Source organism: Poecilia formosa, unplaced genomic scaffold (assembly GCF_000485575.1).
Source record: "Poecilia formosa unplaced genomic scaffold, Poecilia_formosa-5.1.2 Scaffold75, whole genome shotgun sequence".
In the NCBI taxonomy this organism is placed as follows: Eukaryota; Metazoa; Chordata; class Actinopteri; order Cyprinodontiformes; family Poeciliidae; genus Poecilia; species Poecilia formosa.
The window spans coordinates 272,543-298,797 of NW_006800014.1; the positions used below are offsets into that span (position 1 = coordinate 272,543).

Consider the following 26,255-nt stretch of genomic DNA (forward strand, 5'->3'; position numbering starts at 1 on the left):
TAGAGCTGTCAATCACCTTCGCATGTGCCTGCTCATCCTCACTCCTCCTCTGCTTTGCTACAGCTTCTTCCTGATAACATGCTGTTCTGAATGCTAGGCTAGTTAGCGTGGCCACCAGTAATGCCAGATAAACAGTTTTTTCCCCATAACAATAAGTTGTTCATCCACCATTAGCACATTTAACAGCACATGCAAGGTTAATTGACACCACTAAGCCCCTCCTCCTGGCTCTGATTGGTTGTTTTTGGAGCAGTCCACTTCTTCAGATGACCATAGCAGCTCAGGGAGGAGGATGAGGAGGAGACTGATTTTTTTCACAAATTATCTCTCTCATATTGTACTGGCATGACATGGTGACAGTTTTAACAAATATGTCAAACATATTTTTTATAAAAGTTACATACTGCAGCTTTAAATCACAGCATCAATTATTGATGTCTCCTCTGATAATAAACACAATGCATTCAGGGGCCTCTTAGTTCCAGAACATAATTTACTAGAACCTTTCCTCAGTGGAACCATTTCCACTTCTGGGTGCTGCTGGGTTTGTAAGTTGCGACACTGAGCGTGGTCATTTCTGCTGCTGCAGGTGTTTCTGCTTTGGAAAAGAATTACAGCCACTAAACCTGTTACATTGTTAAATATATGGAAGGAATACTGCAGTGATATGGAGGGTCCCCCATTCTGGATAGAAACTGATCTCAGAATTTTACAGAGCAGTCACAGTTTATTAGAGCTTATAAACTGTGTGATTGTAATTGATTTAAAAAATTGTGACAACTTATTCAGACATGTGTTTGGGAAAGAGGGAGAAAATAAAAAAGCCTTGATCTGCAAAATGAAAATATTTTATTTTTCTCTGAGCAGTAATGGCACTATGAGTGAATATTGTGTCACAGTAATTACATATGTAAGAAACTCTAAATACATTTAAAGGTGTAACTGTGATAAATTTTAAATATATTGAACTGGTTTCATGTTCCATGTTTGGGCTACTTTGTGTTGAGAAGAGGTTTCTGTCCTGTCATAATGTGATTATTTCACCATGGTTACACTGCAGAACAAAATTAAATTCACTTCAAAGTCAGGACTTTTTTAACATTCATAGATTTATTTTCATCACAAAGACCATTAACCAGACACACTTTCAAACTAAAAACCATTCACCATGTAACAATCCTGGAAGCTGTTTTCATTTGTGTCTTGTAGAATAAGCTCTGTTAAACTTTCCAATCTAACCTGAAATAATCGCTAGAACTGGCATCTAGTCTTGCTTACAATGAAAGCACAAGTCCATCCTTAATTAAAATGATCTCTAATTCCCACTAAGGTTTTATGATGCTAAACACTGCAAACCATACGAGTTAGTGTTTGCAAACAAACACAGTAATTGCTACTGTTGTATCAGTTAAAGTTGACTGAAAATATGAAACATGGTGGTGTAGATTCAGCAGCTGTTTCCTCCTAACAGAGAAGTTTTAACACATTTTTGATAACTTTTCTGCACTGGGGATCTAGCAGGTTTCAACAGCAGGTAATTTTTTTTTGTTTTTGGTTCCAAAAACCAACATTGGTTTCTGGAAAAGATTAACATGCGAGTGTTAATTTGCAGTCGGGGTTTATTTTTATGATTTTGCTCCACAGAGAATGAGTTTTATGACCACCTCTCTTTCACATTGATGTTAGGAGGTATGTGTGTGCGTGCGTGTGTGTGAAAGAGAGAGAGGTTTCTGTTTTGAACATGCTGAGTGCTAACGCAGGCTTCCCTAGGACTGAGCGTAGCACATGTGGACGGTGTGTGTTGTGTGGACAGACGTGCGTGTCCATGGCAGTGGGTTTGTGTGTGTGCTCCAACTGAATGGAGCGCCTCAGGCAGCTGCCAGCCTCTCTAATTAGCTTTCTGTCTGGCTCTGCGTGTCCTCAGGTGACTCCAAAGAGAACCGCTTTGCCGCAGAGAGGGATGAGTACGGCGCCGACACCATGACTGAGATCAACATCATCGGCCGCGTCACCCTCAACCTGTGGAGGGTGATGAAGAGCGAGGCAGGTTTCTCTCCCAGCTTTCTTTCTTCAGGCTGTGGTGACCTTCAGTCTGCTGTTTCTATTTAAAAAAATCATTTATTGCCACAAAAAATGTTTTGACAAACTTTCTGCATCAGTATCTGGCATTATCTTAAAAAGAGGATCTCAATGTCATGTTAACTCTAACCTCAACCCCCTGGACGTACTACTGGGGTTTGTTATAGACAAATACAAATTAGTGCACAATTGCAAAGTAGGAAAAAAAATGTATTTATCATTTTTTTCTTTGCTGTCAAATAAAGGACAGCATGCATCTGTTTTTAGCCACATTTCTCTAATAGATTTATCTTTGCAGAAAAGCTCAGTCAGATTGAAGAGAGAATCTCTATAAGCAAAAAAAAATTCAAGCCTTGCTGCTATTTCTCAATTGAAATTATGCTTCAACTTTGACTGGGACATTCTAAGACACGAATGTTCTTAGCAGTCTTACTGTAGCTGTATGTTTGGAGTCTTTTTCATGATAAATTTGTTCTACCCAGAACTCCTCAAGTGGCCCAGTTTTAACTTCACCTGGTTCAAATTCTGTAAAACAAAATCTCCTATTGGACACCCGTTGCTCTCCAATTCTTAACTGGTTTTAATCTATACTGTACAGATCACTGTACTGCTGATGTTTTTAACTCCTTTGTTGCTTTCAGTAAAAGAATGTTGTTATTGCATTTTAGGGAATAAAATGTTTGTTGTGAATTATTTGTTGATTTGCATTTTCCAAATATATTTTTAATATTGTATAAAAAGTAGTTAATTGAAAAATCTCCAGGATGTGCCATGTTTTTCCGATTAATCATCAGAATAATTGATGAATGCCTCGCTCCTGCCCAGGTCTTATTGTGATCTTCTCGACTCTGCAGGTGACGCTGAACAACTACAGCTTTGAGAACGTGGCCTTCCATGTGCTCCATCAGCGCTTCCCCCTCTTCAGCCCCCGCACGCTGTCCGACTGGTTCGACCATATCACACACTTGCACAGGTCAAGCACAGTCACACACTCCATGTTCTGTTATCCAACGCTCTACGTTGCCAAAAGGTCCAGTCAGGGATCGTTGGGTGGACAGAAGCAGTGAAGGTTTGGCCCGACCTGTTCTGTAGTAAAGCATGCTGTGTCCTTTGATCTGCATGTTGCTGCAGGTGGAAGATGGTGGATCATTATGTGAGTCGTTTACACGGCACCATGCAGCTGCTGCAGCAGCAGGACATCATTGGCAGAACCAGTGAGCTGGCCCGGCTCTTTGGAATCCAGTTCCTCCATGTTTTGACTCGAGGATCCCAGGTACACGCACGCACACACACGTGCATACTGTTAGTGGTGTCCTGAAACACACTGCATCTCTGTGCTGCAGCATTTCTCGGTGAGGTAACTGTTGGGGATTTTTAACTTTCCAACCCAATAGCAGGTATTTATAAGGCTGTTTAATACTTAACGTAGCTTTTTAATGCTGTTTTGTAAATGCAGCTGCACTCAGAAAGCAGTATGTTTACATTCTGTAAGCTATTCAGCCATATTTATTCCATTTTACACTTAAGGAAGAAATTTGCTGAGTTTTTTTTTTGTTGTAGAAAGTCATTTAGATTTTTTAAATGCAAATGTTAAAATATTTTAGTTTTTCTTGTTTCTTCATATATTGATATCAAATCTGGTGCACAAATCAAACTGATCAGTTTAGTAAGTTTTTGTCCTACAATTCTCAGGATCTTTACTCAATGCTATTACTATATATTTACTTAGTGAAAATTATCCAATCTTGGCTTGATTTGCTCTAATTTGTATATATGTGAATATTGAAAGCGATGCTTGATCAGCAGTACAGTTACAAACTAACTGTTAACTGATGAAGCTCATGAACATTTTGCCTGCAGTGATCAGTCTCCTCCTCCCCTCAGTACCGTGTTGAGTCCATGATGCTCCGTGTGGCCAAGCCCCTGAACTACATCCCGGTGACGCCCAGCGTGCAGCAGCGAGCCCAGCAGAGGGCGCCGCAGTGCATCCCCTTGGTGATGGAGCCTGAGTCCCGATTCTACAGCAACTCTGTGGTGGTGCTGGATTTCCAGTCACTGTACCCCTCCATCGTCATCGCATACAACTACTGCTTCTCCACATGCCTCGGCCACGTGGACGGCCTGGGAACGTAAGGACACGACCCGCACGCACGCACGCACACACCTGCACCGACCGAGAACCCGCCTTGCTTCGTTCCCTCATTAGTTTGAATTGAACAGACATACTAAAAGCTTAGAGCAGCTTACACACACACACTTACTAGTTATTTGAGCTTTTCTGCTGGGTTAATATTGTTGCATGGCAACAGCAGGAGTGGTGAGCACTTCTTTTCAACGTGAATATGTTTGCAACTGCAGGGAAATAATAATTATAATAATAAAGTAGTGGCTGGGAGTGTTTCTACTCCACATTCAGAGGAAGACATGGAAATCTTCAAGATTCAGGAGTTTTAAAAGTTTTCTGTTTGTATAGTCTAGTTTAGCTTATAAATTATTTTTGATCTTTTTATATAAATTAAACAGCTGCACTGTTTAATTTGCAGGAGAACAGATGGCTGCCATGGCGACTGTATTTCCTGCAAACTAACACCAGTCAGTGATTTTGAGGCTTATTATTTTCAAAATCCAGTTCTATGTCTGATCTGTTAGTTCTTTTTTTTTTTTTGCTTTTATTTTAGAATATTTTGAAATGTTAAAATTTTAGTATTTCATTTTGGTGATTATCACAGATAGCACTTGCTGCTAACAGCAGTGTGTGTGTACTCCATGGAGTGTGTACCTGTTTACTATGAGACTTCCTAAATCACAAAGCAGAGTAAGTTTGCTGTAATGTCTTCAGTCTTCTTACTAAAGACTTTGAACTAGATTACAGAGCTCATCAGTTGAGCATCATGGTAATGAACATCGTTGCCTTGTTCTCTTCTTTAGGCCGGATGAATTTAAGTTTGGCTGCACCTCCCTGCGGGTTCCTCCTGACCTCCTCCACCAGCTCCGTAATGACATCACCGTATCCCCGAGCGGCATCGCCTTTGTAAAGGTTCGGCTCCCTCTGAACCTCCGACACCTTCCAGAAACGCTACCTCAGCTGTTTTCAGAACAGTTTCCATAAGTTTGTCTGGGAAAAATATTTTTTCGGACTGAAGTTGTATGTGTGTGTGTGTGTGTGTTCAGTCGTCGGTGCGTAAAGGCGTCCTGCCTAGCATGCTGGAGGAGATCCTGAGCACCAGGATCATGGTGAAGCAGTCCATGAAGAGCTACAGGCAGGACAAGGCCCTGATGAGGCTGCTGGACGCCCGGCAGCTTGGACTCAAGCTCATCGCTAACGTCACCTTTGGCTACACCTCAGCAAACTATTCAGGACGCATGCCCAGCGTGGAGGTGAGGCCATCGGCATCCATCCTGTTCACTGAACACCCCAACGCTCACCTCATAGGAAGATTATGCTTTTCTATCTTGCATGTAGAATCCTGTGAACGTATGATGCTTCAGCTTCACAATGTTTTCCTGGTACAACCACAAACTTTATATTTAGATTTTATTCAACAGACCAACACAAAATAGGGTGTATTTCTGCTCTGGAGGGAAAAGGCTATGTGGTTTTCTGACATTTTAGCAAATAAAAATCTGATTCTCCTGAATAAAATCAAGTGTATCCAAGGATTACTTGTGTGTAATTTGATGTCAGTCTTAATGAGAACATCAGTGAACAACCGCCATCATGAAGACCAGCAGACGGGTCAGTAAGGAAGCTGTGGAGAGCAGGGTCCACTTTTACAACAACATCCCAAACATTGAACATCTCAGACCAATCCATCATCTAAACATGGACCTCTACCTAAGCTGACAGGCTGGGCAAAGAGAGCATTAATCCTCCTTGGTAACCCTCGAGGAGCTGCACAGATCTGTGCCTCAGGTGGAAGAACCTGTTGACTGGGCAGCTGTTAGAAAATCTGTTAGACTGCAGAGAGCCTGAGCTGGGTTCACCTCCAGCAGGATGACGGCTCGAAACATGGAGGGCTTTGTGTGAAAGCATGGCCTAGTCAAAGTCAACACTTAAAATCAAATGATAATCGGTGGCAATGGTTGATAACTGATGTTCACAGAATACTGTGAACTTTCAGTCTAACTGAGCTTGAGATATTTCTCAAAGAAAGTGAAATATCTCAAATCTGCAGAGTGTATCAGACAGGTTTCATGGAGGTGTGTTTTTTCTGCAGGTGGGAGACAGCATTGTCCACAAAGCCAGAGAGACCCTGGAGAGAGCCATCAAGCTGGTCAACGACACCAAGAAGTGGGGAGCCCGAGTCGTGTATGGAGACACAGACAGGTACGATTTCTCACCGTGAGTACATGTCGCCCCACCTGCAGGTCATGCATCTCACACACACTCCTGATATCGACTGACTGCGCCTCACCACAGGGCCATGGTGAATGAGGGGAATAAAAACATGAGTTCTGGATGCACCTCAGATCCATCATGGAGTCAGTGTAGCCCACCACAGCCTCACACTGTCCGGAAAAACAGCAGGGAAGGTTGATGAGACGAGACATTTAACTGACCCCGCTTTCAGGCAGAGCTGTTTTACTCTGGAAAGAGAGGAGAAGATTGAAAGATGATTGGTGGAGACGTCAGACTGTACGATCTTTGTTTCGTCTTCAGAGTTCCTCACTGTTTAAAGTTTCTCTTTATGCTCCATCAACAGTGTTATTTTTCCTTTCGTAGTTTTTGTAAATATTACAATAAAAAAACTACTTTGCAGGTATTTTTATGAGTTTAAAGTGTAAACCTATGACAGCACAGTTAGAAACATCTTCCTGAAACGATTTAGCCCATCTATCAGCACTGCAGAATTTCACTCATTAGGTCTTTGTTAAATGAAGTTGGATTGAGAAAAATGAGAAAGTGGAGCTGCCTGCAGGTTCCCAGTGACCAGACTGTGAATGTTTGTCTCTGTCATGTATCGGCAGCATGTTTGTTCTGCTGAAAGGAGCCACCAAGGAGCAGGCCTTCAAGATCGGCCATGAGATCGCAGAGGCCGTGACCGCAACCAACCCCAAACCTGTCAAGCTCAAGTTTGAGAAGGTAAACGGGAGCTGCTTCAGAAACACAGAATCCGGCAGCAGCTGGTCTGTGATGTCTGACGGGAACCTCACTGTGTTTCTGTGCTCCAGGTGTATTTGCCCTGCGTGCTGCAGACAAAGAAGCGCTACGTGGGCTACATGTACGAGAGCCTGGACCAAAAAGAGCCTGTGTTTGATGCCAAAGGAATAGAAACGGTGCGTCGCGACGGATGCCCCGCTGTTTCCAAGGTAACAGGAAAACCGCTGTACCCTTGCTGTCACAGTTCTTTGCACCAATCATAGCCGTGCCAGAGTCGTTCCTGCACTGGTTTCCCCTGATCTGTCTGCATGAGTCACTCAGGGGAATGTGGCAACAGTAACTCGTCGCTTCTTTTCATGACCTGAAGACAACACACTACTGCTTCTTCCAGTCAGTATTGCAGCTGACTTTTTATCTGCTCCTTTGTCCCAGATTCTGGAGCGCTCCATTAAGCTGCTGTTTGAGACACGGGACATCAGTCAGGTGAAGCAGTTTGTCCAGCGTCAGTGTGTGAAGGTTCTGGACGGCCGGGCTAGTATGCAGGACCTGACCTTTGCCAAGGAGTACCGAGGCAGTGGCTCGTACCGGCCCGGAGCCTGTGTGCCTGCCCTGGAGCTCACCAGGTGTGTTTGTGTGAAACACTTAAAAACAAAACACTCATTTACACACACACACACCCACACGTTTGTGCTTTTGGGACTTATTGGGAATTATGACTTTTAGAGTGTTTATAGGGACACATCTTTACCTTAATTTGGTGAACACAAGAAGTGTCAAAACAAACTTTTCCACATACATTGGTATTTTTTAACGATATTAAACTTTGACTTGATATGCATTCAGTTAGGCATAGTTAGCTTACAGAGTAAGCTAACTATGCCTAACTGAATGGTTAAGGGTAGGAACCCTTAACCATTACCAGTATAACAATGCACACTGAAATCCCAGCTGGTTGTATAGAAATGAGCAGCATGAACCTGCTTATTCTTTTTTTTTTTTCCCCACAGTGCTTATTGTCTTCCTGCAGCAGCCTGGTTTATAGTTACCTGCGTCTGTTGCTAGGCAACCCAGCTCTTAATGGGGGGGGGGCAGGCGAGAAAAAGAATTTGGTGTCAGATGGTAGAAAATATGCCATTCCCAAAGACTAGGAGAGTTCATTTAGTTTCTAAGTGCAGTGAGGCAGCAGAGTCACAGCGGATGGCCCAACCCATCAGGTTCTGGTGTTCTGTGGGTTCTCAGGCGGATGATGGCGTACGATCGGCGCCTGGAGCCTCGCGTGGGCGAGAGAGTCCCCTATGTGATCGTGTATGGGATGCCCGGCGTGCCCCTCATCCAGCTAGTGCGCCGGCCCATGGAGGTGCTGCTGGACCCCAGCCTGCGCCTCAACGCCACCTACTACATCACCAAACAGATCCTCCCGCCGTTGGGCCGCTTGTTCCAGCTCATCGGAGTGGACGTGTTCGGATGGTACCAGGAGCTCCCCAGAGTGAGTGGTCGGGACTCATTTTACAGTTTTAACTCGCATGGAAACTTCCATAATAAGAAGAGAACCTTATTGAAAGAAAAAGCCTTAACAAATAAAAACCTAGCCATCATTTTTGTCACAGTAAAGCCAGGCTGGTTTCAGACAGAGTAGGATAAACCTTTTCTGATTCCTCCTGAGAATCCAATCAGATTAATTAATGAAATGCTGTTTGAAGTCGGTGCTTTTTGTGTGACAGAGCACTACTGCCATCTGCTGGTCAACATCCAGACTGACCGGCGAGAGCAATCTTGGTCTTGTAGGGAAAGATTTTGCCCAGTGTTACTGGGATGAAGCTCAGACCAGTTGGCTGTGTCAAACTTGAAGCTTTTGGAAGTTAAAAGCAAAGGATGTTCAGTGTTGTTTAGAGCTGTTTCTGTCTGTCGTCCCTCATCAGATCCAGAAAGCGTCCTGCTCCTCTGTGGTGGGGGGCGAGGAGCCCGCTGGGAGGAAGGGAACCATTTCTCAGTATTTCACCACGCTTCACTGCCCTGTGTGTGATGAGCTGACCCAGCTAGGAGTGTGCGCACGGTGCAGAGCCGACCCCCAGCGGGTAGCTGTGACCCTGTACCAGGACATGAGGCAGTGGGAGAACCAGCAGGAGCAGCTGCTCAAGGTGAGTCCACCTTTAGGATATGTCTGCTATTTATGCACCCAGGTCTGCTGGCAGTACAAAGATACTAACATGAATATGAAACGGGACAAATACTGACTAGGAAATATTTATTTTTTAGAAAATCGCAGATGGTGCAATTATTGGTACCCACAACAACTCTTAAAATCATTTTGGATTTATGCTTAAGTCAAAGAGAGATTAAGGTCAGGGGTTTCCTACTAAATTCCTCGAGAGCCACTGTCTAAAAGTGGCTCATGTAGTTCATGTACATAATTCATCAAATGCCTGAATTATGTATTGAAAAGCTGTGGGACAGTGGCTCTCAGAGAATCCATGATTTTGTTTCTCTGTGGTGTAAATATGACCTTATAGAGACCCTTTCCTTTTAGCCCAGCCAACAGGAACGTAGGGCTGGGCAAAATAGCTTAAAAGGTTTTCTTAGCATAAACAATTGAAGGCAACACCGTTAAGCTATTCTCTAAGGCAGGAATCTTCAAATCCAGACCTCACAATCTGGTTTCCTGCAACTTTTAGACATGTTTCTTGTCCAACACACCTACCTGAATGCCTAATGTCTGAATGCAGTCAAGTTCTGCTGATGACTAGGGTGTGTTGAAGTAGAAATGCGTCTAAAAGTTGCAGAACACTGGAGTTTTTGTTTCGTTTTCCATCTAGATGTCAATCGGTGAAATTACCCTCACTGATGAATCAGACATTTTAGCTTTTTTTTTCTGAATTGTGGAATCTATAAATCAAACCTCAATTCTTTTAAGCTCAGTAAATGTCTTGTATCTAAATGTTTGTAGAATTAGTTTTTAAAACCTTCTGAAAACATTGAAATTTAAGCCTGGAAAAGTGTGGGCTTTACGAGTGAAACATCAGTAAGAACCCTCTGTATTAAATGACAAAGGGAGTTATACAGAGTGCCGGCAGAGGAACCAATAATTGGGCCGTTTTGGGTTTTTTTTTTTTCCCTCACTGAATGAAAGTTGTCAAAATAAAGGTGGGATTTTATTTTTGTTAGATTCTTACTGTAATGAAAACTGAATTTTTCCAGTCTGCACATATCTTTATCAGAGGAGCCAATAAATGTATGAACAATAGTTACCTCACAGCTTAGCCAAACAGGATGCAGTATATCACATACTCTGGCGTTCTGAGAAAGTCGGCACAGAAAGTTTAGAATTTAGGCACAGTTGCCTAAAATCTTTTAGTTATAAACTGGTCAGTGTTCCGTTTTATTAGAGAACTCTGTGTGGGAACATTTGTCTTACTGTTTGTTATATCACAGGTAATGAGTTGGTCTTGTGTGTGTTTAGATCTGCAGGAACTGCAGCAGTTGTGCTGAGCGACAGGTTTCCTGTGTGTCCCTGGACTGTCCCGTCCTCTACAAGCTGTCCCGGGTCAACAGGCAGCTCTCCAAGGCCCCATACCTCCGACAGCTGCTGGAGCAGTTCTGATTGGCTGCTGAACATTTTGGAAACCCCACTGATTTGGTGCTACCCGCTGACGCTTTATTGAACAGTGCTTTGATTACTCATTGTTTTTTTTATTCATACTTGTAATAACACTAACTTATTCCAGTTAGTTAGTCATGCTTGTTTACGGTAACCTCCATAAGCTGCTGAGTGAAGCTCGTGTCTGCTGGGATGATCTACTGTAGCAGTTTGACATCAACCACAGGCTAACATCACTTCATCCTTACAGACTGTGGTACCTGAAGTTTTCCTGTGAAGATCTTTCTACTCTCACTGTGGATTAACCTGAAAACTGAAACTCCAGCCATGAATTCAAATCCTGCCATGTTTCTTCTCTATCATCTTCACAGTGCAAGAACTGGAAACTCATTTATCAATCTGGGACTGTTGCAATACTGTATTATATATAATTTGTCATAAAGAGTTTATCATTTCTTTGTGCATATACGGTTTTATGTCCAGCTTTCCGCACAGCCACACACAGGATCTGTTTATAAAAATGTAAAAACTGAAGATATTGAAGGTGTTTCTGATTGTTTTTAATTGATATTGCTGTGGGTGGAGGTTTAAGATTGATATAATAAAAAACTCAGTATTCATAAGCCACCTTGTTCAATAATTCAAATTTAACCCTCAAAGTGACTCAGTGATAACAAACCTCAATACACTGCATCACAAAAACAAAACCCTTCATAAAAGTGCAACAAAATGTACTTCAAACATAAGTCTGGCAGCTGATTGGCTGGATGATCAGGGGCGTGTCCTCAGGAAGGCACTGAACTGTTACCTGTTGGTGTCTCCTGTAGAGGGCACCAGCAGAGCAGGAAGTCTGTCTCTAAGCCTCTGTTTTAACAGCTCAAGCTGTTAAAACAGTGAAGACGCATGGAGGCCCAGCGCCTCCATGGAAATGCTGGGCCAGAAATGAGAACAAGCATGGCTCATGTAATGTTCAGTGCAGGATCAGTAGATGGTGCTACAGCATTCAGTCTCTTTTCTGTCTGTCCAGTGAGAGCTGCAGCTTGCCTCTGGGAGAGTCAGCTACAGGGCTGTTTAATGCAGCAGAGGGGCTCGTTACAGCACCACCACCTGGGGGAGATGAACCCTTGCTGGGGGAATTAACACTTGACGTGTCATCCATTTCGATGACCTCAAAGTCTGCATCGTTCCACTGATCTGCCTCATTCTGCTCTTCCTCTTCCTCGTCATCCTCGGCAGCTCCAGAGTCCAACAGGGCCTGGCGGTCCTCGCCGTTGTCGGCGTCCATCCGGCCCCCAACACGGAGCTTCCTGCCCGCAGTGCCAGGTGCCGTGGCTACCTTATACATGACAGGGAACAGGATGGAGGTGAAGACAGCAGTGATGAGGGACAGGTACATCAGCAGAGGCTGCTTGGGAAAAATCCCGAGGAGGAATCCAACCAGAGCTGGGAGGACCATCTCCCCTGTGGCAGCCCCCACCACGAAGGCTGCCGCCGTGTGGCCCGTCACCGTGGTGTACTGCTCCAGCCAGGAGATCCCACTTGGGAAGGTGGTGGCCATGGAGGCCCCGTAGAGGCTGGTGCCCACCCACAGCACCGCATTGTGGTTGGTGAAAAAGCAGAGAAGAAGAGAGGAGAGCATGGTGCCCAGCAGGCAGAGGAGGATCATGGTGCCAGGGTACAAGCAGGCTGCAAAGAAGATGGCCATCCCCCGAGTAGCCGCAAAGGTCCCCCAGAACAGGGAGTTGAGGCCGGCTGCGTGAGCCTCAGGCATGTGGGCGTAGTCCTTGGCAAATGTGAAGATGAAGGAGCCATACGCCACCTCTGCACCCACATAGGCAAAGAAGAAGAAGAAAAGCAGGATGACAAGAGCCAGGTGGTGTTTGGCCATCTTGGGCTTCCCTGCCGCTGCCTGCGGTTTGTCCCGGGACGCGCCACCGCGGGAGTACAGGACGAAGAAGAGTAAGGAGATGAAGAGGAGGAAGGAGCCGATTACGATGTAGGCCCACATGGACTTCAGGGTGCTGCTCTTGGCATGGATGTAGCGGATCATGGTGTTAGAGACAGTTGTCAAGGTGACGTTTGGCGGGTTGGTGGGTTTGGCCGGAGTGCTGCCGTTTCCATCATGGCCAAACAACAGCTTGGCTATGATGGGGGACGCGAAGGCCCCTGCTGCAAAGCTGAAGTGGAGGGCCTGCATGTGAGGCCCCGACTGCTCCCCCCATGTGTTCAGGATGAGCACATTCCCACCTGAAACACAGGAGACATAGAAACATCACTGAAAATACTGAAAACAGCAGAGATGCACAACGTAATGAAATGTTGAAACCTATATAGCATTTTTCAGCACTCTCAAAGACACTTTACAATGAAATCAATCACCCATTCAAGCACACATTCATGCGTTGATGACGGCAAGCTACTGGATAGTAGCCACAACTGCCCTGGGCCAGGCTTCCATATCACACCATCGGCCCTTCTGACCAACTCCAGTGGGCAAGGTGGATGAAGTGTCTTGCCCAAAGGCACAGCGGCAGAGGGAACCCACCAGTTGTAGTCAGAACTCCTACTGCCATTAGCCCATAATATTGGCACCAACATCGGTTATGAGCCAATAGTCTTTTTTTTAAATGTTTCATCAGTCTGATGAATAAAACTGGTCATCATTTGAGGGAGGAGGTTGGTCATGGTATTTGTTTGGTCATCTGATAGTGATGCAGAAAAGAATTGTGGGGATTTAACTGAAGCAGTGGTGAAGTCACTGGCGTGGCTGTCTCAGTGCTAAAAGGGTAGTGAATTATAATGTATACAATATTGGGAAATATAAATTTTTGGCCATAACAGCAATATTTATATCCGATATTGACCCAAATTTTTATATCAGTGCATCCCTAAATAACAGGCACGGAGTATCCCATGATGAGTTCTACTGGTGACTGCTTAGCTTCCTGCAAGAGGCTCTAGATAGGATGGTACCATCTAATGCAGTGGTGTCCAAAGTCGGTCCTTGAGGACCGACATCCTTCATGTTTTAGTTCTCTCCCTGGTTTAGCGCACCTGGATCCATTGATGGCTCGTTAGAAGGCCTAAGAAGAACATTGACATGCTGAAAAGGTTGTTACCACCACCAGGGAGAGAACTAAAAAGTGCAGGATGCCGGCCCTCGAGGACCGACTTTGGGTACCCCTGATCTAATGCATCTCAAACCAAATGAAATCGTCAGTAGGAGTCACTTCATCCCAACAGGTTGTGGAGTAGGAACAGGTATCAGAATCATCCTCAAGTCCTTCAGACTGTCATACCAACAAATAAAACCACTTTGACTGAATTATACTGCCTGGGGTCATAATGAAGGTTCTGAGATCTAACATTCCTTTCAGGTTGGCATGATGATCTGCAACCACATGTCAAACTCATCAGAAGGATGAAGACCTATTTCTAATAACAGGACCAATAAGATGCAGCATGTTAAACATTTCCTGAGCTCCAGGAAGCATTTACTTAGTTTCATTGCTCAGATTACTGTGCATAAAGAAGGCAGAGGCTCCACTGCAGTCCAGAAGAAGTAGGAGCTGCAAACACTGAAGAATTTAACAAACCAGGAAATATTCAACATGACAAGCCTGTTTTACCAGAGCCTGCAACTAGGAGGGCAGCCACATTATTATTTACCATGTTTTATCATGTTGCAACGTAAATGATTATCTGCAACCTCAGAGTGCATAGCTGCCAGCAACTACAAATCATCATATAGATGTAAACATATAGAAGCAAACAATGTACATGCTTCAGCAGGTTAAAAACAGGAAGTTTGGTTTGTTTGGGGTCAGGAATGCTGGCTGAGCCGGCACACAAACTTATTCATCTGCGGTTAATCACATGGTAAAAACAGGAGTTAAGTCTGAGTCGGAGTTAAACTGAACAAAAGATGTTTCCATGTTCTGCAGTCACAATGTGTTCAGCTGTTAAATAAATACATAAATTACACTGTATGTTAATGTGCACAGTTTGACATTTTTCTCAAATTTAGAACATAAAATTGAGTAGAAAATAAATTTCCTACTGTAGATATGCATCAAAAATGAAATGTCCTTTTTCAACTGGTCAGAAAACATTTGCAGCTGTAGATAAATATTCTTTGGCCAAAATGAAAAGGGATTGGAAAGATTTCTGACCTCTTAAAGAGGAAGTTGGAGACAGTCATTTTCTGATGATCAAATAAAAACCTAGATTTCTGAAGCAGGATAATAACTTCTGTAAGTTTTGTCATTAACTGGAACTAAGAGTTAAGCAATAACATATTTTGTGAAATAATTTTCATTAACAGACATACGAGAAGGTCACCATCGACATTTAATATAGAGAAAAGATGAATAGCCAATGGTAAGAGTTGCTCTGCGCTGGACCACTCGTGGCTGGAACAGCCATGCAAAGTTGATGCAAACAGCACAGCAGCAGTCAGACATGCTAACTGCTAAAGTTTATGCGGCTGTGGCCTCTTACTCAGCTAACAGGTAGAACATGACTGACAAGACAAATGAGTGTCCTGAAGGGAATGAAAGAGTGAATAACAATGTTGACAAGAAGGGCCCAATCAGTGCAGTTGTGTGAAGGTAATTTTGACTTTTTAAGTTGTACAAAAAAAGCAAAGTAGACCGTAAATTATGCAGAGTGCAATTTAGGAGTCCATTAAAGACTGGAGTTTTGCATGCAGAATCTGATTTCTGTTTAGAAACAAACTCCTTTTAGGACAGAAAATCTGTCACTGTAAAGAAAGTAAGAAAAGTAGGACCCAATCGGCCCAATGTAGACCATGGAATGAAAATGACATGTATGCTATTTTACTACAGTTCAAAGCCGCACACTGACTGGGGGGATCCAAAAAGAAACCATACCAAAACATGTTTTAGAATAATGCTGCACTTTTAAATGAGATACTGTTGCTACCAACATATAAGGTGCTCCTGGTTCAGTTCTGTCTGTTCTGTGAGCGTGCTCTGTATCTCAGGCCCCATTTAGTTTGAACCTGGCTGTTCAAACTGAGCCAGGTTCTGGTTCTGCTGAAGGTTTCATTTCTGACTCTTCAGCCAACACTGATTGATAAGGGAAGGCATTGTATGGTTTATCATTTAACATGATAAATTTATCAAAAGTGTGTTGATTTATTGTCGCCATGACAAATTCCAAGTTATGTTTTAAAAAAAAGAAAAATTGTTTGTATCATCTGGATTGTTACTTTTACTACTTTCTCCACATTTTTTTATTGAAAGTATCAAAAAATACCAATAAATTTGAAAATATGTTTAAATGCAGTTCTTTACATGAGCAGTGACCTAAAATAAACATTACACGTGGGTATGTTTTTCAGAGAGATTGCCATGTCTTGCAGTCATAGTTTCACAGTTACTAAAAAAAAGAAGAAATAATAATTTACAGCACAATTTCAATAGGCCTTCACAGCGCTTGGCTGCTCAGGCCTAAATAGTCCTTATCCTCACTTTTATTGTTATCGCAATAGAACTACAAAATATTGTGATAAAACTTTAAGCCCACTGATACATCTTGCCTAGTAGTCTTACCTGTGTCTAAGACTCCCATAGAGATCCCAACAACAGACATGATTCCAGTGAGGAACAGGGCCTGCTTACAGAACGGGATGGCAAACATCCCAAACGCTGTGAGCAGCATGGAGACGCCTGCAAGCACAGAGTCAGCTGTTAGCTCCCGCCATGCATGCAAGCTGGGAGTGTTGACACAGCTCTACACCAGCAGCCACCAAGACAAAAACACCAGGGTCAGGGGTCACCTAGCAGGACGTGAGGGTTCGTCAATTCAAACAGAATCCCTCCGACGAGAGAGCCGCCGATGTAGCCGGCAGCGCGGCCCACAAAGATGTAGGAGATGTTGCTGATGTTCTTGTGCACATTGGCAGCCAGGTCCTCAAACGTGGGGCCGAGAACAGAGATTCCCATTCCCTGGAGAGAGAAAAAAAAGTCTATGCATGATTGAACATCATTAGGATTGACATGATACCAACATGGAATCCAAACCAATGTTCTTGAGCTTATTTCCTCAAGAACATTTTAAAACGATATTAGTCAAATTTTGCTTTTTCTTCCTGGCAACAAAAACAGAAGAATTTGTGGAGGAGAGTTGATATTACTATAAAAATTTACAAGTTATAATCCATGAATATACAAGAAAATTATTGAGCATGATCAGTGTGAGCTGAACTTTGAACTGGTTCTTGTAAAGGAGGAGCTTCCCTAGAGCTAACCACGGTGCTGCAGGGGGAACAAAGAGCTGATTGTTTCATTTCTGCAAGCTGAAGTGAAGACGTTAAGAAAACAGCAGCAGGCAGCATAGGAGTGTATGCTGGTGGTTTTCTGTAATTTGAGGTGCTGGGAGCTGTGGTAGAGCAAGTTTTGCAACTATGGAAATCCTGTCTGTGCAGGACACTGCTGTACTCGGCCTGCAGTGTCCCACAGCTGGCTGATAACCCGACACTTACTCATTACAGCTCACAAAATATCATCCAACAGCCATGTGGGGATTTTATTAGCAGGTGAATACAGTTCAGACTGAAATAGGAAGCCAATATAAATAGGTTTTGCAACAACTGAGGATGATTAGGAGCAAAGCACCCGACGGGTTTGTTAGTTAGGAATAAATCAGCTTCATGGCTTTCAGACTGCAGACAGGAACTGGAATCTGTTTGAGCACCTCCGCAAATGGAGCTGCAGAAACCAAACTGACCAATGAGAGTCAGGATCATATCCAACAAGATCTGAGGCTGAAATTATTGCCAAAGATGTGCTGAGGAAATGTTGTGAATATTCATGTCTACTGATGTCTAAAGAAATCAAAATGTTTGTTTTATGGAGTGTTGCGTGTAGTGCAGTGGTGCCAAAAGTCAGTCCTGAAGGGACATGAGCATGTTTTAGTTCTCCAACAGTAACAACCTTTTCAGCATTTCAATGAAGAACATTGAAATGTTCTTCATCAAATGATGGCTTCTAACGAGCCATCTTTTGATCCAGGTGTGTAAAACCAGGGAGGGAACTAAAACATGCAGGATGCCCGCCCTCCAGGACCGACTTTGGGCACCATTTCTGTTGTGCTTCAAAAGAAAATGTGAATTTAATCCATTTTTATATAAGGATGGAATAAAACAAATGGTGGGAAAAGTGAATACTTAGAGGATGAACACTCTGCTCAGGAAAAGCTAACTATTATTAGGAATGTAAGGTAACAATGTATCACTTAGATTTTTATGGTTTCAAACACGCTAGAAAGATGGTCTCTAATAGAGACCTCAGAGTGTGTGGGGAAGAAACGATACAAATAATCTTTCTCACCATTTTTTTATAATGAGAAACAATGCAGCAATGTTGGATTTAAAGCTGAGATTGAGATGTCCCTTTATTTTAGGGGTTAAAAACTGAACACATAATCAGAGAAAAGTGGGGGTGGAGTTTTTATTTAAAGTAACTTTAAAACGAGGCAAAGACCATAAAACTTCTAATTAAAATATGTACATTTATTTCAGAATGTGGTGCATCCCTGGCAATAATTGCAACAAGTTTAGTTTGATGTAAATATTTGAGAGCCTATTATAATTTTTCCTTTTCAGCAATTTTATTTTATTGTAGTCTAAAGCTCCATCGTCTCAAATGTGTCGTTTGGCGAGGGAATTATGACGTTTGCGGATACATGTACATGACCTAAATTGGCAGAAGAACCAATTTTGTCACTTGATAATTCTGGATTTGGTTCCCTGAAAAATGGGTGGCTGCTCTGCAAATGTCACATGGTTACAATGAGAAAATGTAAATATAAGTAGAACAAAAGTGGCACAAATCACTCCAAACTCACCAATTCTTTAAAAAAAATGCGGTTTCAGCTAGCTGTATGGACTCAGAGTCACTTAAACCATGAAAACGTGTGAAATATTTTCAAACTTGTTCATAACAGACAACAATCACAAATCCTTGAGGAAAAAACAGTGTCTGCCAGTCATCCATTGTGGCTCTGTTCTTTCCATGATGTGTCATCATGGAAAGGCTCAGTCATCTAATCTGTGGTTAAATAATCAATTTCTTCTATGGTTCTTGAGAAAAGTGAGGATACACAACTTCCCAGCTGGAACAACTCATCCCAATGTCCCCCACATTGCTTCCTGCCATCGAATTGGAGGGCTGTTTGTTCCATTTTGCTACAGTTTGAAAACAAATTATGCCAGTGGACTGAGGTGGAAATTGTTAGAGAAAATTAACAGAGCAAAACAATTCAACATATAAAAACAAATTCCACTGAAAAATATATTTCAGCTTGCATAATTCTAGCAGAGGCCTAGAAAACACCATATGAATTAAACCCCACAATAACTAAGCTATTAGCTAGCCTTCTTTAGTTGGTCCATATATTAATAACGTGCTGATATTTACCAAGCCCAAGAAGGACCCACACAGCGCGAGCGTGACCATCCAACGGCCGCACGCCCCGCTTCCTCCGCCGACCACTTTCACCCGGTTGTCTCCTCCCGGCTTTATAGTCTTCTTCGCCAACTTCAGTGCGCTCTTCAGCCTCCGACCGGCCTCCTTCCTCTTGTCAAACAGCGTGTTCTCCTCCTGCTCGTCGTTGTCGTCCTCCTCTTCCATGCTAGCGAAACGAACGTGCTTCTTTTTGGCAACGCTCTCGCGCACGGCGGACGAAGACATACCTGGATATTTGTCAGTATCGCAACCAGTGCTGTCCAAAATTCAGCTGTGTAAACGACCTCCTTTAGCTACCGTAGCCTAGTATTTGGGTTGAATGTTACTACACTAAAGTTAGCAGGTTCATATCAAACACAGTGCAGAATGAAGAGCGACAATTGACCGCCGCTGAAGCAGCCTCGGAGTACCTCCAAATGTCAACAGCGAGGGTACGGCTACTGGAGGTCTGCAGAGATCGTCTATTGACCATGAGGTTGAACATCGTTGTTTATTGCAACTTGAAAGGGATGAATTCATTCAATTTTAGTCATTGTGCAGCACAGACATAATGAGCTACACGCATCGAAGTGGCCTGTAAGTTATTCATGAATTTCAGACATTTTTATTCCTTCACGTTTATATTTAAACGTTTGAATGGACTTGCACCACTACCTGTTCGTAATTTCATCAGCTCACAGTCGTAACAGATCTACCAGGTTCTTCAAGTGGTGATGGTCAAATTCCTCTTTGTTTCCTTACGTGACCTTTGTCTCTATTAAGCTGTAATCGATTGCAGATCTTACAGTTGTTGTTTTTTTGTTTGTTTGTTTTGTTTTTACAGAAATTTATGAAGTCTTGGTTGGTTCACAAACAAAAGCGCACTCATTATGTGCGCACTCATTTTCACATAATGAGGCTCTAAAAAAACCCCCAAAACATCTATTTGTTATGTTGTTTTTAACTTTTATATTCTGAACTCGGAGCAGAGTACTACATCTGTATTTGTTGTGCATCTGAGTTTAAGCTGACGCGTCAAAATGATCCAGAGCTACGGGAAGTACCTGAGCCTTATGATACTTGCTGTTAAATAAATTGGCGACATCTAGTGTTTGGAAAAAGCTTGTTTCCTTTTAATAATCCGAAACGTATCGAAAATAATGTTTTTAACGGTTAAATTTTTTTGTTGGAAAAAAAGATATTCACCAGGTTTTAAAATTAGGCAATTCCAAATTATCAATAACGTAATACGTTAGCTAATAATAATAATTAAATAATAATCATCATGATAATAATAACAAAGTTGGAGTCCATCATTCTAGAGAACGACATATAGTTGATAGTTATCCTATTAATGTTTGTCTGAGCATTCACCTCAATGATCCATCCATCCATCCACCCATTCACTGTATCTTTAATTTATGTTGTTAGTGTCGCCGTTTTGTGATAAGGGAGAGGTTGAGTGACATTACATAAAAATAGAAGAATGCCTTTACTGCATATTTTAAGCATATAGCACATAAATATCTGATGATCAGGCATTTGAGTTGTGTGTTTTACATGGGGATTCATGTGGTAAAATGTGAACCACTTAGAAAACGCTCACAGAAACGTGGTTTTCATGTGAATCATCTTTCCATGCGTGTACAAAAAGAAAAAAAATTATGTGGTAAAATGTGAACCACTTAGAAAACGCTCACAGAAACGTGGTTTTCATGTGAATCATTTTTCCATGCGTGTACAAAAAGAAAAAAAATTATCTGATGTAATTAATCTTAAGTATCATGTTTTCATTTACTGTCAGCAGAATGTCATAATTCACAGAAATAAAAACTTGAAAACATGAATCTACATGAAATTAAGTTATGTAATCTGTTTCACTAGTTGGATGGAGTTAATTAAATAAACACATTTTCAATAATATTCTAATTTACTGAATATGACTGTTTATGATGAAATAGAATGAAGCTCGGAGCCCAGTGTTTTCATGCCATACAAAGTGAGACAGACAGAAATAAAGCAAGAAGTCAAGAAAATAATGAAAATCTTTTTTACTTTGTAAAACACTGATATGTGACTGTGCTTACCACTGTAGTTTAACATTAAAACCCAAGCACAGCACTGTTGGTGTAGGTGACTCATGTTTGGATACATTTTGAATTTGTAGTCACAGAACATTAAAAAAATGAATTTAAGACAAAAATATACAAAACTCAGGCAAATACAGTGAAGAACAGCCAAATTCATATGTGCAGATATACTGCATAAGGCCAGTGGTCGGATTCAGGATTAGTAAACAGCAAAATGCCTAAAGCATTGTGGCTGATGAGAGCCCAGCATGACAGGTAGACTTCTAAGAGACAGAAAGCACTTCTAAAGAATTTACCTCTTTATAGCAATATGTCTTTTTGACACATGTTGTTTTAAAGCTTTTATGTAAAATCAGCTAAACAAAATGTGAAAATAAGATATAAGCAGCATAATAAAAGATCTAAACTTTGATGGCAAAAAGCTGCAGCATTTAAGCCAGGGAAAAGCTCCATTCGGATAATGGTGCAATAAGCTAAGTGTATAGTAAAAAGTCAGTTTTATTCAAAATATCTCTCTAGTTAGTAAACACCCATAAACGTCTCTCACTTCTCGTATTAAATAAAGGTTTCTCTGGCTTTGTGCAGAAAGTGCTTCACAGCTCCGAGCTGCGGGGAGTTCGGACTCAGCTCTGTCTTCACTCACTTCCTGCTCCGCTGCGGGGCAGCCACGTTGCTCCAGGAAACTCGACATGGGGCCTGGCACTACCAGCAGGTAGACCTCACAGAGTGGCGTGACAGCAGACAAACAGGACAAACGCACTCTCAGATAAACTCACTTCATCACACTTTGGTCTTCAGCGAACAAGGTAAGGGCTGCAGGTGAATGCTGACTGATTATGGCATTAAATTCCAACAAAAACAAGACACAAATAAATACAAGACTTTTTTTCCCCTATATATTACTGGACCTTATGCAAAGTTACTGATTAACTGGGCCTGGATCTCCTGATGGTCATATAGTTAATGTTTAAGTTCCAGATCCATTCAAAAGTGAAGGCATCTAAAATGATAAGATACTAGAGGTAAATAAGTAATAGCATTTTTACCAACTCATCATCTAGTTCGACTTTATGGGGTGTAAAATTATTTGATCCTCCATCCAAGCAGGTGATCTGTGGGATGTTTTGGCAGCAGTTTTATGACCTGGACTTTGTGTTTTGTTTAGTTTTTTTATTGCATGTAAATTATTGGGATTTTGTGGCAGCAGACTACTACAAAGCAGTGCGTAATTGCAAGATGGAGAGAAAATGATACGAAGCTTTTAAAATGTTATGACATATTAAGATCTGAATTTTCATTTAGTCTAATCTGGAATTTGCCAAATGAGATACAGCAAACGTTTTGGAAAGTGCAGTGCACCTCACCCTGAAAGCACCGCCCCCACAGTGGAACATGGTGGTGGCTGCATAATGCTGTGGGGACACTTTTGTGTTGGTCTGACGCATAAACTCCCAAGTAAATATGTTGAAAGCCATGTTTGCTGTATGACGTGGAGAAGTTGAAATAGTACGACAACTTTAGTGAGGTGCTTTTGGGTTTTGAATCTTTGCCTAAATCACAGCAAAAAAAAACAAAAAACAATAATCGATACATTAGGTTATGTTAAGGCATGTAGGGAAAGATGAAGGCAACACTTTCATTCTGAATCACTATTCAATTCATAACAGTGAAGCAAGATGTAGCATTGTTAAAGGAATAGTTCAACATTTAGGAAGCAAAAAATGTCTTAATTGCTCACATTTAACACTGTGAAAATTCCTGAGTTAGTTAAATTCTGGTTATGTAGCATTTGGCAAACAGCTTTCTCCAGTTTCCTGCTTTGTTTACATCTGTTAAAAATATACTTTAAAAAAAATCATAACTTCATTTTAAAACTCTGAAATGCAAACTAAAAGGGACGGCTGGCAAACTCCTGTTTTGGTTTGTGCTGTTAAAACCACTACCATCACCAGTCTGAAATAGAAACAGGAATTTCAAGAGCAGCTTAAATAGAAATGTTTGAGTGTCCTCACAGTTTCAATCACAAATTAACACAAACCTTCAAGATTTCTCAACAAATGTCCCTTTCAGAAACTAATGACCCTGTTTTTGCAGCTCCTGCAAACTTTAAGACACAGAAACATGGATGGATTACATCCATGGAATTCCATGGAATTGAAAATAACCCATGGCACGGATAACTTGTACATCTGGGAAGCCCCAATTCCAATGAAGTTGGGAGGCTGTGTAAAACGTAACAGAATACAACGATTTGCAAATCTTTTGCAACCAAAATTCACTTGAATTCACAACAAAGATATTTAATGTTCAACAGTGTTTTTGTAAATATTTACTTATTTGGAATTTGTTTCCTGCAAAAATGTTCCAAAAAACATTTGGACAAGGGGCAGCAAAAGATTAGGAAAGTTATGCATGCTCAAAAAAAATTTCATTTGGAACATTTCACAGATGAACAAGTTAGTTTGAAACACGTGAGAGTCGTGATGACCCAGTCATTCATAAGCATTTTTGAACAACTACATGAGCAAATAGTCCAACAGTTTAGGAACAACATTCCTCAACGTACAATTGCAAGAAATTTAGGGATTTCAACATCTACTATCCATAATATCATCAAAAGATTCAGAGAATCTGGAGAAATCTCTGCAAGAAAGCGGCAAGGCCAAAAACCAACATTGAATATCCGTGACCTTTGACCCCTCCTGCTCCAAAACACTAAAAACTGACATAATTTGGTAATTGATATTACCACATGGGCTCAGGAACACTTCAGAAAACCATGGTCTGTGTACACAGCTCATCGCTACATTACAGGTAAAACTCTACCACGCCAAGCTAAAGCGACGACATGCTTTATTATTTATTTTACATTATATTTAGAATTCCTAATTGCACTTTCTGAACCATTTGAAAGAAGGCTCGTTGCAGTTTATTTTTAAATGTTTGACCAAAGTAGTCAACCTGTTTTTTTTGTCAGTTTCAGTTTATTTATTATTTATTTTTCATTGGCTTTTCTACTCCTAATTACACTGACTGAACAAATGAAAGTTGTTTTTTTACATGTTGACCAAGCTTGTGAAGCAACCGGTGTATGTAAGTTTGCTGTGCTGGTGAAGAGTTATCATATACATTTGTAATTCAGTACATTTATGTTTTCTGTATCTGATCTTTGTCGACTGATACTAAACCTCAGATTTCTGTATGGGAATTGAAAATAACCCATGGCATGGATAACTTGCACATCTGTGAAGGCACCATTGATGCTGAGAGCTATAGATAGGTTTTGAAGCAACATGTAGTACCGTCCAAGCTACGTCTTTTTCAGGGACGTCCCTGGTTGTTCCAGCTAGACAACACCGAGCCACATTCTGCAGGTGTTACTGCTTCATTCAAACTGTCCCAACTTTTTTTGAAATGGGTTGAACAAATCAAATTCCAAATAAGTGAATATTTGCAAAAAACAACAGTTTATCTGTTTGAACAATAAATATCTTGTCTTTGTAGTGTATTCAATTGAATATAGGTTGAATAGAATTTGTAAATCATTATATTCTGTTTTTCTATGTTTTGCCCAACTTTACTGAAACTAGGGTTGTGGTTAAGAAGAAATCTTTGAAGCTGATTCATCCGTAAAACAAAGCTAAAAGCAAGCTAAACGTAAACATGTTTAATCCTGTAAATGCTTCTTTTGAGCTATATGGCTATGGCTACAGCTACAGCTACAACAGGTTAAGCTGCAAGACAAAACTTCTGTGTTTTGGTAGACACTGAGAACTGAAAGAGCAGCATTATAGTGAGGTCTACTGTCTGGAAGGAGATCAGGATCACGTCTATCTTGGAATTAGTTCAAACACTTTACCTTTGATATGTTGCATTGCTTTGGAATTCCATCATACTGACGGCTAAAAAAACAAAACAAAGGAACAGCATTTTAACACTGCCGATCAGCACTGACCCCAGGCTGACCCAATGATTGTCTCTTTCAGTTTGTTTTGGGGGAGGCGGGCAGTGGAAAGGCCTTAGAGGACAGAATCTCCTCTTTTGTTCTTTGCATCTTCCTGAGCCTTCTCAAGCTCTATCATCTTCTGGCTGACATCTTGCTCCTTGCTCAGGCCCTCCTTCTTTTGCTTCCTCCTGTTCCTGGCCTCCACCCATGGTATAAGACACAACACGATCCCCCCAATGATCGGGGGGATGCCTGCCAGGTAGAAGGCCATGTCGTAGCTGCCCAGTTTGTCCCTCAGGAACCCTGCAAAACAAAACAGGAGGTTACACAGATGGAAAGATGGCAGCAAATTTAGCCTCAAATGGCAAAGTAGAAATTGAAATGAGAGGAAAGACAATTTAACAATCACCCTGGTGTACACATTAGCCTTCTTGCTTTCTTCTATGCTACAGTTAGTTCCCCACAGAGGAGCCTGCTGTGAATGCTCAGACTAGTTAGAGTGGCCACCGATGACAGTAGATTAACAGTTTTCCTGTATAGTAAGTTTCCCCTCCCCCGCACACACACACAGAAACAAGCCTGAGACCCTCCTCCTGGCTCTGATTGGTTGTTTCTCAGCAGGAAGATTTCTCCAGATCGCAGTAGAACCCCAGGGATGAGGCAGAGGAGTTTGATATTTCACTCTCTCTTATAACAATGTCATTTTTTTTTTTTTGTATTATATCAATCTAAATATCAACAACTCTAATAATCAATTTGCACATACAGGCTGCAATTGCCTTGCAACAAAAAGGTCCTGGGTTCGATTAATGGTCTGGGGTCTTTCTGCATGGAGCTTGCATGTTCTCCCTGTGCATGTGTGGGTTCTCTCTGGGTACTCCAGCTTTCTCCCACGGTTAATTGGTCTCTCTAAATTCTCCCCAGGTGTGAGTGTGTGTGTACATGGTTGTGTGTCCTGTCTGTCTCTGTGTTG

The 26,255-nt window shown here is 41.7% G+C and overlaps 3 protein-coding genes across 5 annotated transcripts in view; 1 reads left to right on the forward strand and 2 right to left on the reverse strand.

Annotated features, from left to right (window-relative positions):
* Window positions 1-11,398, forward strand: part of rev3l (REV3 like, DNA directed polymerase zeta catalytic subunit) — a 66,474-nt gene extending 55,076 nt beyond the window's left edge. For both annotated transcript variants that reach the window (XM_007556011.2, XM_007556012.2), the window contains 13 exons: window positions 1,925-2,043; window positions 2,934-3,052; window positions 3,211-3,352; window positions 3,964-4,208; window positions 5,008-5,116; window positions 5,251-5,457; window positions 6,297-6,406; window positions 7,048-7,162; window positions 7,252-7,389; window positions 7,613-7,803; window positions 8,420-8,666; window positions 9,100-9,318; window positions 10,638-11,398. In XM_007556011.2, coding sequence (XP_007556073.1) covers window positions 1,925-2,043; window positions 2,934-3,052; window positions 3,211-3,352; window positions 3,964-4,208; window positions 5,008-5,116; window positions 5,251-5,457; window positions 6,297-6,406; window positions 7,048-7,162; window positions 7,252-7,389; window positions 7,613-7,803; window positions 8,420-8,666; window positions 9,100-9,318; window positions 10,638-10,778 — 2,102 coding nt within the window. In that variant the 3' untranslated portion in view covers window positions 10,779-11,398. The remainder of the gene's footprint in view (window positions 1-1,924; window positions 2,044-2,933; window positions 3,053-3,210; window positions 3,353-3,963; window positions 4,209-5,007; window positions 5,117-5,250; window positions 5,458-6,296; window positions 6,407-7,047; window positions 7,163-7,251; window positions 7,390-7,612; window positions 7,804-8,419; window positions 8,667-9,099; window positions 9,319-10,637) is intronic.
* On the reverse strand, window positions 11,314-19,835 carry mfsd4b (major facilitator superfamily domain containing 4B). The gene is made up of 4 exons (XM_007556009.2): window positions 19,220-19,835; window positions 16,579-16,747; window positions 16,352-16,468; window positions 11,314-13,022 (listed from the first exon to the last, which is right to left on the reverse strand). The coding sequence occupies exons 1-4, from the start codon at window positions 19,490-19,492 to the stop codon at window positions 11,779-11,781; spliced, it is 1,803 nt and encodes a 600-aa protein (XP_007556071.1). The 5' UTR covers window positions 19,493-19,835; the 3' UTR covers window positions 11,314-11,778.
* Window positions 19,836-24,921: 5,086 nt separating this feature from the next.
* slc16a10 (solute carrier family 16 member 10) overlaps window positions 24,922-26,255 on the reverse strand; it is a 31,695-nt gene continuing 30,361 nt past the window's right edge. For both annotated transcript variants that reach the window (XM_007556013.2, XM_016673396.1), the window contains exon 6: window positions 24,922-25,585. In XM_007556013.2, the coding sequence (XP_007556075.1) occupies window positions 25,356-25,585 (230 nt within the window). In that variant the 3' untranslated portion in view covers window positions 24,922-25,355. The remainder of the gene's footprint in view (window positions 25,586-26,255) is intronic.